Source organism: Gobio gobio, assembly GCF_949357685.1.
Source record: "Gobio gobio genome assembly, chromosome: 21".
NCBI classification, from domain to species: domain Eukaryota; kingdom Metazoa; phylum Chordata; class Actinopteri; order Cypriniformes; family Gobionidae; genus Gobio; species Gobio gobio.
Window position 1 is genome coordinate 7617063 of NC_137117.1, and position 20045 is coordinate 7637107.

At 38.3% G+C, this 20045-nt stretch overlaps 1 protein-coding gene across 4 annotated transcripts in view; it reads right to left on the reverse strand.

Moving 5' to 3' along the window:
- The window catches only part of plcg1 (phospholipase C, gamma 1), an 87779-nt gene that overhangs the window by 56302 nt on the left and 11432 nt on the right, over positions 1–20045 (reverse strand). For all 4 annotated transcript variants that reach the window (XM_079802762.1, XM_079802765.1, XM_079802763.1 and 1 more), the window contains exons 3-5: positions 1924–2076; positions 1728–1821; positions 456–503 (exon numbers count right to left, since the gene is read on the reverse strand). In XM_079802762.1, coding sequence (XP_079658888.1) covers positions 456–503; positions 1728–1821; positions 1924–2076 — 295 coding nt within the window. The remainder of the gene's footprint in view (positions 1–455; positions 504–1727; positions 1822–1923; positions 2077–20045) is intronic.

Below are 20045 nucleotides of genomic sequence, written 5' to 3' on the forward strand. Positions count from 1 at the left end.
CCACACAACCACCATTTCATCTGAATACAACACCTCACACAGCTTGTGTGTTTTTCACCCGCTCTCGGTGTATTTACCTTCACACACACACACACACACTCATGTTCTGAGCTTTGTTTCCTGTTGCAGGATGTGCCGTCTCTGAGCTCTATTTACCCAACAGGAGAGTGTGTGTGTGTGTGTGTGTGTGTGTGTGTGTGTGTGTGTGTGTGTGTGTGTGTGTGTGTGTGTGTGTGTGTGTGTGTGTGTGTGTGCATATGTTGATAAGGCCTGGTACCTCTGAGTCAGCCATATTCCCCTTGAAGCATATATCATAACACAGATATATCGAAAAGAAAGATGAGATTAAAAGACTCGCTACGCACATTATCTATCCATCTACGTAAGAGTTGCTCAACATGAGCGGTTGCTCTACAGAGAGCCGGTGCGCTCCATTACACAAACATGTAACATACCTGTCTTCCCTGTTGCGATCCACTGCGTAAAACTGTTTCCTCAGCCACCTGAGTTCAACAAAAGAAAAATGCTTAACGTGAAAAACTGCCTTAAATGTACTGAAGCATTGATATTAAATAAACATTGCGATTCTCCCACGATTCTGAACAGACATCTAAACAAAATAACTTCACTAGAGGTTCTGTTAAAATGTTAATCGCTCCGGTGTAATAAAAAAATATTTAATTCATTTCAATTAATATATTTTTTAAAAATTGGTTTCAATGACTAAATACTTCACTCGTTTCAATTACTGGATGAATCAGCGTTTTTGAAGAATCTCTTGAATGAATGATTCAATGATTCACTCATTAATACTTCACTTGTTTCATTACTGGATGAATCAGCGTTTTTGAAGAATCTCTTGAATGAATGATTCAATGATTCACTCATAAATACTTCACTCGTTTCATTACTTGATGAATCAGCGTTTTTGAAGAATCTCTTGAATGAATGATTCAATGATTCACTCATAAATACTTCACTTGTTTCATTACTGGATGAATCAGCGTTTTTGAAGAATCTCTTGAATGAATGATTCAATGATTCACTCATTAATACTTCACTTGTTTCATTACTCGATGAATCAACGTTTTTGAAGAATCTCTTGAATGAATGATTCAATGATTCACTCATGAATACTTCACTCGTTTCATTACTCGATGAATCAGTGTTTTTGAAGAATCTCTTGAACGAATGATTCAATGACTCACTCATAAACACCTCACTTGTTTCCTTATTGGTTGAATCAGCGTTTTTGAACAAATATCTTGAATGAATGATTCAATGACTCACTCAATGACTTCACTTGTTTCATTACTGGATGAATCAGCGTTTTTGAAGAATCTCTTGAACGAATGATTCAATGACAAACACATTTTTTAAGAGTTTAAAACTCTTGTAGCCACCCACTGGTGTAATGATGAAACTGATACAATATTTATTTGAAGCACCAAGTTACTTTCAAAAGGTGGTTATTTTGATTGCTACCGTAGACATCAGTGTTTATATGCGAACTATAAACATTTATCCCAATACTTCTGTGATTATTTGAATTACTTATTTGAAGTACACTGAACGGAAAGCCTCGTTTTGTCCTCCAGGTTGGTGAAAGCTATGAATACAGGCCGAGCTGATTTTAGGCACTGTTACACTTGACATGTGAACCCAGAGCTTAATGGTCACCATCAGTCAATATCTAGAGGGAGAGGAGCACATAGGTCAAAGGTCACCTTTCTATCTGCAGGGGTGTGGGGGAGCGTAAAGTATCTGACACCAGCCAGGTCAAACCCTTCACCCACATGACCATCTCCTCATCTGAGGTTGCTGCGGGACACAGACAGAGGACAGAGCATGAGTGTGTGTGTGTGTGTGTGTGTGTGTACTGCACTCTAATATTTCTGCCAGCAGATTTATCTGGTCGGTTACCTGCCAGGCTGAGTGCTTTGAGCCGAAACTCCGTCCCGTAAAGGATGACGAAGCAGTGGGCCTGGTCCGACCGTGCAGCCGAGTCCTCCACATACCGCTCAAAGTCCCGGGACTTCTGCCCCGTCCGGATCTCCTTAATTTCCCGAATATCAACTGAAAGGGACACAAGAGACAGCCTTCAGTCAATCAAACAAGTCTTTTCTGATGTATTTTACACATTCACCACAAGTGTTAAAATGCACTGACATTTAGTCAGACGTGTTTTTGTCTTTCACCGGAAAGAAACCAAACCATTTTGAACAATTTATCTTTTACTACAGGTGTGAATCTTTGGGTTGGCAAGAGCTCAGTACATACACTACCATTCAAATGTCGGGGTCTGTAGCATTTAATTTTTTTTTGCTTCTGAAAGCTGCATTTATTTGTTGGGGGGGTGATACAATGGTAGTCAATGGCTGCAGATATCAGCTTGGTTGACAGAATTTACATTTTTGGGTGAACTATCCCTTTAAATCCAGTGTTTTGAAACAGGTTAGTGTAAAACTTCTACTATTCAGGAAATTTAAAGATATATTTACATATTTAAATGATTAAAAACCTTGTTGTCAAAGTAAGTATTGTTGTTTTTTTTGTTTGGTCAGACACTTGCGTGTGTTACATTAACACTTTTTTTTTTTTTTTTTTTAATCAAGCTCAATTGGAGTTACAAGGGTTTTCACCAGTGAATGCCGGAGATTTATGTTTTGCCCGTCATTGGAACGGTCACATCTGAGTCTGACGTGGTACGTTTTCATCAACTTACAGGTCACAAAGGTTATTGTAACTATGTTGGCGCTCAGTTTTTACTGTCTTAATATATTTGGCAAAAAGCTTGTCATAAAAGACGCAGTGTTACGCACAGGCTGCGTTGGCCATGACAGCAAATACCAGACTTCTCGGCTCCTCGAATACATAAAACATCAGCCTTTACACACATCATGTTTTGAATAAAGAAACTCTGTTCTTATTCAAAGAACCAGTTTATTTACCCTTGCTTGGAGTGAACCAATTGAGTTTTTTTCCTTTAGTTTTAAGCCCTGACTTTTCCTAATGTACCTAATGCAAAGAAAGAGAAGCTATTTCAGGCCACTTACTGCAAAAAAAAAAAAGAACCACATTACCTTCACAAACATGCCGGCTATTTGAAATACAACAGTGTGTAGATTACATGTGTGACCAGAGGACTGAGTGACTTCAGAAAGCAACTCTAGCTTTAGAAGTCTACAATCAGTGTTAATTTTGACAGCAAATTTTGATTTAGTTTTACTCATAGTCTTTTGACTAAAATGCCATTTAGTTTTAGTCATATTTTAGTCACCTGAATTGTTTTTAGTTTTAGTCGACTAAATATCATAAGATTTTAGTCGACTAATTCTACAGTAGATTTAGTCTCCTAAAATCTAATGAATTTAGTTAAATTGTAATACATTAAGCATTTAAGCCTTACATAACCGACTGTCACTTGAACTGACATTTTGACATCATATTGTTTTTGACATTAAAAATACACGAAACAGAGCTCAATTCACTTTTTTTGTTTGTTTTTTAAAAATATCTATATAGTTTTTATAACTCTGTATTTCTGTTTTAGTTAGTAGGCCATATCAGGTTAAGCTAAAGCTTCAAATAAGTGTTTTTTTATTTTATTTCAGTTAACATTAATTTAATTTCAAGTAATGAAGTTTTTTTAATGGTTTTAGTGAACTATTATAACCCTGATACTTTATTGAATATGTGTCAAATACTGGTCTTTCCTCCTGACTATTAATTAAATGGGAATTAAATTAAATACAGTTTATTGTGTAACAAAAAACGAATATATAATGCGTGACTTTTAATAATAAACAAGCTCGAAATACACCGGGACTCTTATTTTGAAATGCACCTTACTATTGCAGTTGCAGGAGATCATTCAAGTTCAGATGAGGAGATAAAATATGCTTTGTTACAACCGTCTAAAACATATTACTATATAAACATGGTAAAGTAAACATTGTCATTATTCATCAGCGTTAGTTCATAAACAATTGACTGGCATAAATGTGTGTTATTCATTGATTGTGAGCCGCTCTGGAGCGCTGGATTGGAGTGTGTGAGCCGTGTTTTCCAGCGGTTAGATCAGCTCAGATCAAATGTGCGCATCTGTTACACAGGACATCAGTTCTGACTGGATCTCTTCCCTAATCGTCCCTCCCTAACATTTGTGTCTCGTTTATATTCGTTGACGAAAATGACATTTGATTTGTCATAGTTTTTGTCATCCAACACTAGTTTTTATTTAGTTATCGTCTCGTTTTCGTCAGTGAAAAAAGGTTGACGAAATTTATGACGAAAATTATTCGTCAACGAAATTAACACTGGTCTACAAATGTAATCAGCAACCCGAGCAAAATACTACAACATGAAAACGATGCCACTGATTTCACATTTAAATATTTTACGCATTTGGCAGACGCTTTTATCCAAAGCCGCTTGCATTACATTTAAGGTATTTATATTTTATCAGTTCATGCATTCCCTGGGAATCGAACCCATGAAACCCATGGGAATCAACCTTGGCATTGCTAGTGTCGTGCTCCTCTGTTTGAGCTACAGGAATGCTACTTTTATTTTACTTCAAGACCGCACATGTATAAAAAAAAGGAGGTTGCCAACTTAAGATGAAAGTATACACTGGATTTTACGTGTAAGCAAGGGTTAGCGTACAGTGCGTGTGACTTTGTATGTGGTAGTCCCGGCCGGGAAAAATACCGGAGACTGCACCAACAACAACAACAGACGGCCATCGCAACTTTAGTTTGGAAGAGTACAAAGACATTCGGTCATAACTTCTGAAGAAAACCAAGCGTCAACCTCCCGCAGTTTCTCTTGAAGCCAATACGGAAGTGACTTAAACTGCAGTTCATCAACTGGCCAATAGGCAGAGGTGTCAAGTAACGAAGTACAAATACTTCGTTACCTTACTTAAGTAGAAATTTGGAGTATCTATACTTTACTGGAGTAATTATTTTTCAGCCTACTTTTTACTTTTACTGTACAATTATCTGTACTTTCTACTCCTTACATTTTAATAATAGCCTCGTTACTCCTATTCCATTTCGGCATGTTTTCATTCCGGCTTGTCATTAAAAAAAACAACTATCCAGATAAATCGCGCCCGGACAGAGTGAATTTGATTGTGGTTGGATGAGAAAATAAACACAAACCATTCCGACACCCTATTGGGTTGTAGGCGATCAATCACGCCTGCACAAATCACACACCATGCTGACAGATAGGGCGGGTTCTTGTCGACAAGCACGCACTTTCAGCCAATCAGCGATCAGCAGGCAGACGTGCTCAATCATGACTTTAGCCGGGTTTTTAGCGCGATAACTCGTAGCTGTATATTCCAGTGATCGCTATGACAGTGGCATAAATATACAGTAAGTTGTATCTACAGTAAAGAGTGGGAGAGTGACTCAACTCCCAAACTTGAATAACACCTATGACTCGAAGACTCTTTATAAATATAACCGTGTCTCCGGTCCATCGTCATAGACACACTCAGGACATCTGCAAACCCGACAGCTGCTGAAAGAGGTTTAAATCAACGATTAATCCATTTTGACTGTGCTAGGTGCATGCACTTCACGAAAGACATACTGTAGTTTTGTCAAAGCAAAGTGCAACACAAAGGTAAGCGCATTGTTGTTATTTATTTGTTGACGGATTATTGTACAGTATCAATGAATTACGCATTTTGGCAGTGGTGTGTGCATTAACGTGTGAAATGCCTGTTTACATTGCTTTTTCCAATCTCTATATTGGGCACTTTTTGCACGTAAATTGGCTTCTTACTGTTGACATTGTGTTTTTCTGAGGGATTGCCGTTTTGACAGTTTCTACCTGGACATATAGTCATATTTGATCCGTTTTACTGGGAAATTGATTTTTTTTAATCGTTAATGTTATGTTTTAAGGAGATAAAATGGTAACTTACTTATCAACCTTGATTGGTATGGCAATAAAATAATATCACATTATTTTGGCAGTTAAAGTTCTGGGCTTTTTTCTTGGAGTGACTAGTATTGTAAAGGTGCAAAAAGTCAACATTGTTATCAATAACCAGGCATGTTATCAATAACCATTTTTTGAATATAAATGTACATTTGGTGAGGTTTTTGGGCTGGAAATCATCGACCCAATCTGGCCACACTGATCACACATTAAAAAAATGGTTATTGATAACATGCCTCTGAATTTTGACTTTTTGCACCTTTACAATATTTATAGGAAACTAGTCATCAAATCTTCCGCTCCATGAAACACGTTAATGCTCAGTAGTACACATATGGTTCTTTAATGTATTTGCATTGTCCTAAAATGCGTTAATTTTCAATGGGAATATATGCGGCTGAAACGCGTAGTCAAGTGCATCTAAACATTTTCAACATTAACTTTTTAATACAACATTATAGTCATTATGGCCTTTAGAAAAATGTTTTTTTTTGAGGAGGTGGGGTATGCACTGTGGCGCGGCCTAATCTTTTGTCTTTAAAGGGATACTTCACCCAAAAATGAAAATTCTGTCATCATTGAGATATATGAGTTTCTTTGTTCTGAAGATATTTTGAAGAATGTTTGTAACCAAGAAGATAGAGCAACCATTGACTGCCATAGTAGGGGAAAATACTATGGCAGTCAATGGTTGCATATAATCTGCTTGGTTACAAACATTCTTCAAAATATCTTCAGAACAAAGAAACTCATACAGCTTTGGAACAACTTGAGGGAGAGTAAATGATGACAGAATTTTCATTTTTGGGTGAAGTATCTCTTTAATGGCATTTTTCCCCCTTAAATTACTTTTACTTTTATACTTTAAGTAGTTTTAAAACCAGTACTTTTACACTTTTACTTGAGTAAAAAGCTTGAGTTGATACTTCAACTTCTACAAAAGTCTTTTTAAACCCCAGTATCTATACTTCTACCTGAGTAATGAATGCGAATACTTTTGACACCTCTGCCAATAGGGACAGACTCCAGAAGGAGCAGAATCTCATTGAGCCCCATGTTAAAATGCCCAACTTTCCAGCAGAAGAACACGTTTACATCAGTGTTAATTTCGTTGACGAATAATTTGTGTCATAATTTTCGTCAACGACTTTTTTTCACTGACGAAAACGAGACGATAACTAAATAAAAACTATAACGAAAACTTACTTTCATTTTCGTCAACGAATAAAAACGAGACACAAATGTTAGGGAGGGACGATTAGGGAAGAGATCCAGTCAGAACTGATGTCGTGTGTAACAGATGCGCACATTTGATCTGAGCTGATCTAACCGCTGGAAAACACAGCTCACACACTCCAATCCAGCGCTCCAGAGCGGCTCACAATCAATGAATAACACACATTTATGCCAGGCAATTGTTTATGCACTAATGCTGATGAATAATGACAATGTTTACTTTATGATGTTTATATAGTAATGTGTTTTAGACGGTTGTAACAATGCATATTTTATCTCCTGAACTTGAATGCGCTCCTGCAACTGCAATAGTAAATATTTCAAAATAAGAGTCAATGTGTATTTCGAGCTTGTTTATTATTAAAAGTCACGCATTATATATTCGTTTTTGCTTACACAATAAACTGTATTTAATTTCATTCCCATTTAATTCATAGTCAGGAGGAAAGACCAGTATTTGACACACATTCAATAAAGTATCAGGGTTATAATAGTTCACTAAAAACATTAAAAAAATCTTCATTACTTGAAATTAAATGTTAACTGAAATTAAAAAAATAAATTTATTTGAAGCTTTAGCTTAACCTGAAATGGCCTACTAACTAAAACAGAAATACAGTTATAAAAACGATATAGATGTTTTTAAAAAAACAAAAAGTGAATTGAGCTCTTTCGTGTGTTTTTAATGTCAAAAACAAAATGTCGGTTCAAGTGACAGTCGGTTATGTAAGGCTTAATGTATTACAATTTAACTAAACCCATTAGATTTTAGGAGACTAAATCTACTGTAGATTTAGTTGACTAAAATCTTATGATATTTAGTCGACTAAAACTAGACTAAAACTAAAAACAATTCAGGTGACTAAAATATGTTTAAATGGCATTTTAGTCAAAAGACAATGGCTAAAAATAAGTCAAAATTTGCGGTCAAAATTAACACGTTTACCATCTGGGACAAATTGTGGTTTTGGTCTGTACGGCTAATTTTGCCCTTCATGACGACTGTGAGAGGGTGAGTTTTTTTATAACTCATTCGTTGACATTATATAAAGCCTTAAAGTTCTGCATAATTAAGGGCGTGGCCACTTTGAATGACAGGTGGATAGCCGTTTGTCTGCTGTCCTGTCCATTAGTCATCACCTCAGCTCCGCCCACGTCCCGCCTCTTTGCTCATTTTCAGTTATCTGGGAGTGACACGCGATGACGCGATGCTAAGATGGCAACGGCCGACTTTATGCTTTAAAACTGCTCTTCAGAATCCTGTTGGTGACGCCAGGGACACTACTACGCCCATATTTTTTTATAGTCTACTATGGAGAAAACTAGCGTAGACATTGGACAAACATGATGGTTTGCGCTCGCCATCAAATGGAGTAAACTCTGAATAGCTACTGGTTTAATTAAAACAAACTAAGTATGCTTAGGGCTTTAGAAACGGTGCCATGGTTTTTATTGCTGTCACTTTTCTCTTATAGAAAATATTGGAAAATTTTGATTATATATATATGATTTCATTATATGCCACATAACGAGTTGGCAACTACTAAATTACATTAAAGGAGTGGTTGATTATGATTTGACTTTTTTTTTACTTTAGTTAGTGTGTAATGTTGCCGTTTGAGCATAAACAACATCTGCAAAGTCACAGAGCTCAAAGTTCAGAGCAAAGGGAGATATTTTCTTTTACAGAAATGGCTTTTTAAGGACTACAACAAACGGCTGGTAGAGACTACAACAAGCTTCTTCGCATTTTAGTGACATCCCTAACCCTCAAATCTACATAAACCCCGCCCCCGGGAACACACAACAAAGGCCATGTTGAGAAGAGGAAGAGTTGTTGTAGTCGAGCACATTTGGGAGTCGCTCAAGCTGTCGCATCCGTCTTTTGTTGCAATACAGTACGAACACAAACACAATAGCATGTCATAAAAGCAAAATCACAACATAAGTCATAACCGTAATTAAACTAAACTACGCCTGCTCTCTCTTCATGCAGCAGATATTCTCTGCTCTGTGTGTCTTACAACAGTTCCCACATGAGCGAGTTATAGATTATCATGACAGAATATGCTAATTGATGACTTGAAGATAGTTAACTCCACATCAGCTTCATAAATTCATCAACTAACCCTTCACAAACGTATTGTCTCATTCTACATGTTGTCAATTCTTCTTGAGTCTCTCCATCATCGTCCGACTCCGGTTTGAACATAAAAGGCTGAACAGTTTCTGATATGTTCAGTTTGTGTCTGTGTGAGGTAATCAGAGCTGCTAACAGCACGGAGCAGAAGCTCATTTGCATTTAAAGGGACTAAATATTCAGCGTTTTTGCTCACCTTCAAAAAGTGACAATTTCACATGCTATAAAAATGATCTGTGGGGTATTTTGAGCTAAAACTTCACATACACACTTTGGGGACATCAGAGATTTATTTTATCCCTTGTAAAAAAGGGGCATAATAGCACCCCTTTAAACAATGTCCATCCATTACTGCAAATTAGAACCTTAATAAATTATTTTTGGGCCATCGCAGATATTTGGACATGTGCCATGGTAATAATCCCTTATTAAGCACCTTAGAGTACCATGTAAATAACAATATGATGATCATTCATCTGTAATACAATCACTGTACCATGATCCCACCACAGGAAAGGAAAGCAGTAGTAAAAATAAAAGCCTTTAATTTATATGGAAAAAGTCTCTGAGCGACTGATTTAAAAACAAAGCAACACATCACACATTACAAAGAAAGAGTGGCAGGTCTATTATTTTGCATTTACACTTAATGCACAGATCATTTGACATATACAGTATCAGAATGTTTTGTTCTGTCCATTGCGATGGTTATCAGATTCAATCGTGGTTGTCAATCCCGAAACTTCAAAGATCGCTGCCGTTACAAATCACTGAAGCGGTCACAACGCCAGGTACACAAAAACTGCGCGAAAACTCTCGATTTTTAAGTTTAACTCTGGGTCAGTAGACCAAGGTCGCGAGATCTCATTTCTAGAAGGGGCATACGGAAGCAATAGATCAGTTAGATATCGAGGTGCCAGGTCATTGAGGGCTTCATAGACAAATAACACGATTTTAAAAAATCAATCCTATATTGGAGCCAGTGCAAAGATATTAAAGGGCTGGTAAAGCACATTCTTTTGAAGGCTTGACTGTGTTTGTGGGGTGCACTGTAACATGTGTTCATGCTTCGTTTTAAAAAAAAGTGCCTTATTTTTCATATATTTGACCTATTCTACACTGCTCTGTCCCTCCTTGTAAAACGGTCTGATGCTTTCCGGGTTGTATGAAGCCAGTCCCTCAAAAATACGCGATGGGCTCTGATTGGTTAGCTGGCCCAGTGTGTTGTGATTCGCTAACCGCCTAGTGCACGTTTGTCGGAAATGTCACGCCCCTTACCGGAGGCTGTGCTTTGGTCAGTATTAGAAACAACGGCGTCAATAAAACCATATGAGCCCGAATCAGACCCAGAACATTTGAGTGAAGATGATCGAGCAGAACCTGTTCAGTCCTCAAGAGTAAAGACTGCGGATCTATAATCGCTACTGAATGGCACTTTAACTTTTGTATTTTTAGAACGATTATAGCCAAATATCTGTCGCAAGAACTAACCCAAAACGAACACTAAGCACTGGCTCTAACTAGTAAGTTAGCCAAATCACACACAGAAGCATGTTTAGCAAGCCTGTAGATAAACAATACATAAAAGCTCTAATCAAAGAATCATTTACACTAATGCCAAGTTCGCTGTTGAGATTTTAACGTTAGTGTTTGTAACGATAGGTGTTCGTCGGATAACGTTAAGTATGAATGAACATTTAACAGACTGGTTTGCAGAACAGCGCTGTCATCTGTTTACTTCCTTGCTACAACCTATTACAGGAAAACACATCGATGAAAAATAAATCAGACTTACAGGTTGTGGCCCGTGAACAGCTTCTGTTTGTAAATCCAGCTTTCAGGACAAGCCGTTGTGCATATCCTGCATTGAACTCGCAAAGTTTGTGGAAGTTTGTGTTGTCCTCCGTGAAATGTGCAGCGCGCGCGTCGTGCATCCACGCACCGGCAGTGTTTTTTTCACGCAGCTGACGTTGTGCACATCCGGCATTGAAATCGCGAAGACGGTGGATGTTTTCCTCTGTTAGATGTTCTGCGGGAGCCCCGCGCGCGCCTGATTCCCCGCTGACTCAAACACACGTGCATATAACATGTTTTATGTTAAACGCTCTGCAACGCACCCCCGTCCCTATGAAGGCTGAACAGAGCAAGTACCCCAGACCTGCAATCCGGATGAAAATAACAGCGTTTCCTCTGCATCGCGGCAACAACACTCCAGCCTACTATACCACAACAGCGCCGCGGTACAAAATGGCCTCACCCCCCCTTATTTAATATTCTCGGAGGAGGGGTTTATGTAAATATTGAGCCTGGTGATGTCACCAACCCTGGAGGAATGTGTGTAGTCGCCTACTGGCCGTTTGCTGTAGTTCTTAGAAACTGATTTCCTTAAAAGCAAATATCTCCCTTTGCTTTAAACTTTGAACGTTGTAACTTTGCAGATGTTGTTTATGCTCAAGCAGCAACATTACACGTTAGCTAAAGTTGGAATAGTGAAATCGTGGTTTACCACCCCTTTAAAATAGGCGTTATATGATCATATTTTCGTTTCCTGTCGAGCCGTCTAGCGGCTGCGTTTTGGACCAGCTGCAGACGAGAGATAGAGGCCTGAGAGATACCATAATACAGCGAGTTACAGTAGTCAAGCAGAGATGTTTAAGGCATGGATTGAGATTTCAAAATTGCCCCTGGATAAAAAGGGCTTAACTTTACTGAGAAGGCGAAGTTGGACAACAGCAGTGATCAGTTTGTCGAATTTTAGACTGGAGTCAAATAGGATGCCCAGATTCCTGGCACACTCTGTGTTTGTGTGTGTGTGTGTATTATACGAGGAGAGAAAACCGAGATCAAAAACACTGTTTTCCTTAGGGCCAAACATAATCATTTCTGATTTATTTTCATTTAAGAGTAAAAAATAAGGGAAGGTAGATTTGGGTATCATCTGCCTATAGATGAAGAGAGACACCATATTTTTTTTCAAAAATAGAGGCCAGGGAAATTTACAGGGAAAACAACACCGGTCTAAGAAAAGATCCCTGTGGGACACCACAAACAAGAGGTAACCGACTTTGTTGGTTATACTGAAAGGATTGGCGAACGTGCAGAACACAACAAACACGTTGTGAGTGGATTCTGATTAACTTAAACAACTCTGATTGGCCGTTGCGTTCACACGCTCAACAGATATGTCTGTGATTGGCTACACTGCTACTTACACGCCAAGTAAGCCTGTATGTAAGCAAAGCCTAAAATTAACTGCAAAATGTGCTTTTATAGGCTTTGGTGAGCAGTGTTAATTTTGACAGCAAATTTTGATTTAGTTTTAGTCATAGCCTTTTGACTAAAATGCCATTTAGTCATTTTAGTCACCTGAATTGTTTTTAGTTTTAGTCGACTAAATATCATAAGATTTTAGTCGACTAATTCTACAGTAGATTTAGTCTCCTAAAATCTAATGGGTTTAGTTCAATTGTAATACATTAAGCATTACATAGCCGACTGACATTGACATCATTTTGTTTTTGACATTAAAAATACACGAAAGAGCTCAATTCACTTTGTTTGTTTTTTAAAAACATCTATACAGTTTTTATAACTCTGTATTTCTGTTTTAGCTAGTAGGCCATATCAGGTTAAGCTAAAGCTTCAAATAAGTTTGTTTATTAGTTTTTTTTTATTTCAGTTAACATTTATTTAATTTCAAGTAATGAAGATTTTTGGTTTTAGTGAACTATTATAACCCTGATACTTTATTGAATGTGTGTCAAATACTGGTATTTTCTCCTGACTATGAATTAAATGGGAATGAAATTAAATACAGTTTATTGTGTAAGCAAAAATGAATATATAATGCTTGACTTTAGTCTTGTCATGGCGCGAATTCAACGGCTTGTCGTAAATTGTTCATTTCACTCGCTGGACTGGAAATTCATTGGAAACTACGACATGTCTAAGCTAAATTACAACTTTTACAACCCCTATTATGCCATTTTAAAAGTTGTTTCAAATCTCCTACAATAGGTTTACATGTTTCCAAGGTCAAAAACCTTTAATTTTCTCATAAAACATCCATTGCAGCATCACCATGTGATTGTGTTGTGATTGGTCAAACAGAATCAATCCTTTACTAAACATTCACACCTTATTAAACATTCACAAACAGCTTTATTACACACTGCATGGAAGGGAATATTTAAAAAAAGCATAATAGGGGTACTTTAACTTAGAGGTAATCTGAAACTCGTAAGTGACAAGACTGAATAGAATCAAAACCAGAAACAACCTGTCAAACGTCTATTAAAGAAAAAAATAACTAAATCAGTCAACAGCTTTTAATTCACCTATTGGAAGGCGGGACAAACGGTTACTTTTGGACTCTGCCTGCAAGTCTTAGCAGAAAAAGGTGTGTGTGCGTGTGTGTGTGTGTGTCTCCTGTTTCTCCTCACTCTTAACCGCACTCATCCTGTGCTGCTCAGACAGAGATATGTAAGAGAGAAGGTGTCATTAAAAGACACTGAATGAATTTCCTCGTAATGTCACGTCATTAATACCGCGAACACTGCAGACCACAGCATAAATGTTTTTGATATTTGTATAATTCTGGATCTCTAAAAATATATTCTGAATTTAGACCTTGATTTGGACCAGGAACGCAAAGCGACATCCCATCTACACTTGCGAGCGACTGCTTGAGTAAAACAAGAGATTTCTCCACTAGTTCAACATTTGATCAGACTCTGGAAAATTGTATCTTATAACCTATAATCATATTGTTACTACAATGCCACTGTTCTGTTTTGTGCATTTATTCAAACATTTGAATCTAATGAGATTCATAATTGAAATAATCTTTACAGTTATTGAACGGACTCAACACAGACCTGACTTCAGCTGAACGACACTATTGCCTTACAGCAGAACTGCATTGGTCTCATATTTCATCAAGTTATCTTCAAGCATAACTGATTTTTATTTTGACCTTTATCAATGTGAAGCTGCTTTGCAACAATCTGCATTATGTGAAGAGCTAGATAAATGTGACTTGATGATATTTATTATGATAGTACTGTGACTACAGTGATCTGCAAGAAACTATAGTTTTGTAGGATCCATGAAGACCCTTTAACATTCATGCAACCTTTCCATTGGACAAAAGGTTCTTTAGTGAAACAGGATTCTTTAGATTTTTTCGAATGTTCTTCACACTGAGGGAAAAAAGGTTCTTTGTGGAACCACTTATAGTTCTTCACGGCATCGCTGTGAAAACCCCCCTTTTATACAACCTTTATTTTTAAGAGTGTACAGTTGCCAATGCAATCTAATATAGTGATTTTTTTATGATATTGTATTGATTTTGGTCATCGAACCTGTCCAAACCTATAAATGTTTTTCGGAAATTTAAATTTTGAAATATTGAAATGATTAAAGACGTCGTTTCTCAAAACCACTCCACAAGAGCACTCAAAGAAAGTCCCTTTAAGACGAGGTATTTCACTCGGCGGCCATCTTTGAAACGTCTCTTTGAATGGGGAATCATAAAATTCTCCAAAACTGTTTGCCAAACTTAAGATTCAATTTCATATTCGAGGTCACCAATGAAATCTGACAACTGTCTCAAATTTTGTTTGTAAATGCTTACTTACATACTTACTTAAACTTTATTGTCCCCAAAGGGGAAATTCTTTTCCACAGCACTGCACTTGTTTAACCCACACAACATAACCAACATTATACAAAATATATAAAAAAATTAATTTACAAAATGTCAAGGTAACACTCAGCGATGTGTTAAATCAAACAAAAAACTGAATTTTTCAGCCTGAACAAAGCTAATGCGAATGCGTCTCAGAACACTGCCTGTTTCTATAGCAACCGTTGACTTTACTGATCAACGATTGGCCCTTTCATTTAGAAGGCGGGGCTTATTCGCCATATTGGCTGTTGCGCTTTCTCCCATTCACAAGTAATCGGAGTGCACCGTCTTCCTATATATATATATAAAAAGTCTCTGACTCAAATAAATAAAACCCGAACAACATGCATTCTATTATTTATTGCTTCATGACATTGACTGTTTACATAATAATAACAACAACAACAATCTTTGTTAAAATCTTGACGTATTGTATTTTTCCCATTCATCGTATTCTCATCAAAACTTGTGTTTAAAGGTGCACTATGTAATCCCGCGTTCCAGGCAACCCGTAACCCGTGTTTTTCCAACCTTCTACCCGTGAAAGTGCACTGGAACGGCAGCCAAACCCGTGACTTCCCACCCATGAACTCGTACTAGATCGATGTACTCCCAGTTACGAGCTCTGACGTCACATAGCCCGCGAAGCAACAATGGCAGCCCCCTACAGATGCAGTGTTTATGGAACAAATATACAAATAACGTAAAATAAAGGTATAACAGCTTTTCTTGCCGTCTGTGCTGTTTTTCTCCTCCGTTTCCCTCAAATAAGCAAGGAGTAAGCACCTTTGGCGATAGAAATGATTGTAAATGAGCCATGCTTTGTTTACATCTAACTACCACACAATTCCTTGCGCTCAGGCAGTTTGGCGTGACTTTGCCTGGAACATTACAAAGTCGTGAGTCGTGGTTTTAAGTTGTAATTTACGGGCTCAAAAACCTGCCTGGAACGCAGCATAACTGTTCCATCCGCTAGAGGTCGCCTAATCAAAACAAAGGCGTAGTTTGATGACGGTAAATCTTAGGACATGTGGTCTTCACCTCGGGATAGGACTCGGGCAGAAATCATGTTGATGGATGTGATTATTAACGTTACTGTAGTCTGAAGCAGAGCAGGATGAGTGTTGTGGAGCTGAGGAACTGCTGGAGCGATTGTTAATGAGAAGAACGCAACACACGCCTCGCGAGCAGCGGGACTTTTATTATGGTATAGTGGCCGGCGGGACTTATATTATGGTATAGTCACCGGCGCCACTTCCGCTTTTCCGGTCATGAGTATGAGGTAACGCAGCTCTGTTTATCATATTAGACACATCTGAGTGTGTTGTTGATGATGTTATGATGTTACTCTGTGCGTTCTCTCTGCGGCTGCTATGACACTTGTTCACACTGCAGTGAGAGTAAAGCGTTTCTGCAAAATAAAACCGGAAACCGAGGCTAACGCAGATATGCCGCCATCGACAGGCGACTCCCTCACACGTCCCGGTTCCTTGGGTAAAATAGCAATTTCTCACGATTTACAAATAGTTGGAAACATTTGGGATATTGTAAGTACATACAAATAATACAAAATATATAACTGACCTGAGATTTACTGCAAAAATCTTACATAGTGCAGCTTTAATCAGTTCTTGCAACTAGGGCTGACCCCTTAAAAGTGGACTAAAGGTTAGTTAACCAAAACTGTATTAGTCGGTTAGTCGCAAAGAAAAAAAAACTCAACGATCTGTGTGACTTCATCACTTTCTGTGAACATCGGGTCCTTGTGGTAATTACAGTGTGTCCAAACATTCGCCTATCATCCATTGACCTCAAATATGGCGAATCATTTGAAACATGTAAGCGTGGCAACTTTACATGGCCGCTCGCTCTAATGTTAACCTAGATAAATGTGCGCTATTATTAGGCGCGTATCCAAGTGTTTGTGTGGAAGCTGTAGTATTGCGCGTTTACTGCATGACATGGAGGTGACGAATTCTGACCCCCGCCAAATTATTACCCCCCTAGTATTGGTAGGTTCAGGATTAGGGGTGGGTTAGGCAATCAGGTAGCAACTCCTCAGATGCGTACCATCCTAGACGACTGAAAAACGGCAACTAAACCCAGCGAATCCACAACGATTTATTAAAAGAGTGCTCTCATTAATGTTATGTACAACCCCAAATCAGAAAAAGTTGGGACAGTATGGAAAACGCAAAAAAAAAAGAAGTGATTTCTAAATTTACTTTGACTTGTATTTCATTGCAGACAATATGAACACAAAATATTTCATGTTTTGTCTGGTCAACTTCATGTCATTTGTAAATATGCATCCTTTCCTATCATTCAGACCTGAAACACATTTCAAAAAACGTTGGGACAGTAAAGCATTTACCACTTTGTAATGTTGCCATTCCTTTTCACAACACTTAAAAGACGTTTAGGGACTGAAGACACCAAGTGATGAAGTGTTTCAGGTGTAATTTTGTCCCATTCTTCCTGCAAACAAGTCTTAAGGTGGGCAACAGTACGGGGTCTTCGTTGTCGCATTTTGCGCTTCAAAATGCGCCACACATTCTCTATTGGAGACAGGTCGGGACTGCAGGCAGGCCAGTCAAGTACCCGTACCCTCTTCCTCCTCAGCCAGGACTTTGTAATGTGTGCAGAATGTGGTTTTGCATTGTCTTGTTGAAATATCCCTGGAAAAGATGTCTTCTTGAAGGCAGCATATTATGCTCCAAAATCTCTATGTACTTTTCAGCATTAATGTTGCCTTCACAGAAGTGCAAGTTACCTTTGCCAAGGGCACTGACACAACCCCATACCATGACAGACCCTGGCTTTTGGACTTGTTGCTGGTAACAGTCTGGATGATCCTTTTCTTCTTTGGTCCGGAGCACACGGCGTCCATTCCTCCCAAAAAATACCTGAAATACTGATTCATCTGACTACAGTACACGTTTCCACTGTGTGATGGTCCATCCCAGATGCCTCCGAGCCCAGAGAAGTCGACGGCGCTTCTGGACACTGTTAACATAGGGCTTCCTTTTGGCACAGTACAGTTTTAACTGGCATTTGTGGATGTAACTACGTATTGTGGTACTTGACAAAGGTTTGCCAAAGTAGTCCTGAGCCCATGTGGTGATATCGCTTCTAGATGAATGACGATTCTTGATGCAGTGCCGCCTGAGGGATCGGAGATCGCGGTTGTTCAGCTTAGGCTTGCGCCCTTGTCCTTTACACACTGAAATTCCTCCAGATTCCTTGAATCTTTTAATTATGTTATGCACTGTTGAATGTGAAATATCCAAATCTCTTCCTATCTTTCTTTGAGGAACATTGTTTTTAAACATTTCAATAATTTTCTCATGTATTTGTTGGCAAACTGGCGATCCTCGGCCCATCTTTGCTCCTAAAGGATTAGACCTTTCTTGGATGCTGCTTTTGTACCAAATCATAATTACAATCACCTGTTGACATCACCTGTTTCAAATCACATCATTATTTATATTTTACCTCATTACTAGCCCTAAATTCCTCTTGTCCCAACTTTTTTTGAAATGTGTTGCAGGTCTGAATGACAGGAAAGGATGCATATTTACAAATGACATGAAGTTGACCAGACAAAACATGAAATATTTTGTGTTCATATTGTCTGCAATGAAATACAAATCAAAGTAAATTTAGAAATCACTTATTTATTTATTTTGCGTTTTCCATACGATCCCAACTTTTTCTGATTTGGGGTTGTAATAGCACAGGTACGCCTGTAAGATGTCTGCTAAATGTTCATCTGCTGTGTACAAACATCTGATAAGCGTCTTAGAAAAAGCAGTTTTACATGCAGTCTAAATCTCAAACATAAAGACGTCTTCTAAATGTCTATGACATCTAATAGGATACGCCCTATAGACAAATTGCAGATGAGCAAACACTTTTTTAGACATCAAATTGACGTCGCCGAGATGCACTTGTCCGCTTTCCATCACTTCCAGGGGTAGTTGAAAACGCATTCGACCGGATTGCTTTCGTAGTGTAAACGCTCATGTGGTCGAATGTGTTCAAACCAGGCCCGCCCACTATGATGACTATTGAAATATCTGGAAAAGCCCGCCCATAGACCCTCCCCTCAAAGAAATCAGGACAGAAGTGATTGAAAGTGGATAAAAGAGACGGATTATGATATCAGGTGTAAACGGGGGCCACAAAAATGAACTGAAACTCAGCATATAGGCTACTTGTCTCATAGAAAAGGGAAATATAAATATATATATACATAGAAAGCTTGATTATGTCACTCTGATTAGGTAACTCATTTCTCGCTATAGGCGTGTCCCACTGGGGAGTCAGCATTGTCTCAGAAACCACTATCTAATTAATAATATACCTCCTAGATATCATTACTTTTGCGGCAAGCTTTACGCTTTAGGCAGTGTTGGGTTGATTTCAACTGATTATGTAATCAGATTTCATGTACTTGTAATACAGAATCAGAATAATTAAGCAATAATGCTTACACAAACAAGGAACGTGTCTTGGTGGCAGAAGCTTTTAGTGCAGACAATGACAGAAAATAAAAGTAAAATAAGTGAATAAAAATAAATGTATATAAAAATGACACAAAATAGACATGCATGCATGCATGTACAGGTATGTTATAATGTATGGGATGTGAATAAGAGGTATGGTTCTCTCAGTAAATATGAGTATAGTGTTTATGTTTTTTGGCCAGTGGGGCGTTTATCTGCTCATGAGGAAGACGGCCTGAGGATTGACACTTCTCTTGAGCCTGGCCGTCCAGGTGCTCGGGGCAACTGACGGCAACAGTTGAAAGAGGAAGCGTCCTGGATGTGAGGGGTCCAGAGTGATTTTGCCAGCTCTTTTCCTCACTCTGGGTGAGCACAGTTCTTGGGGAGGGGGGGGGGGGGGGGGGTGTATCGATGATTCCCTCAGCCGTCCGGACTATCCGCTGTAGTCTTCTAATTACATTATAATACAGTTTAAAAATACTCATAATCAGACTACAGTTACTTTTTTATT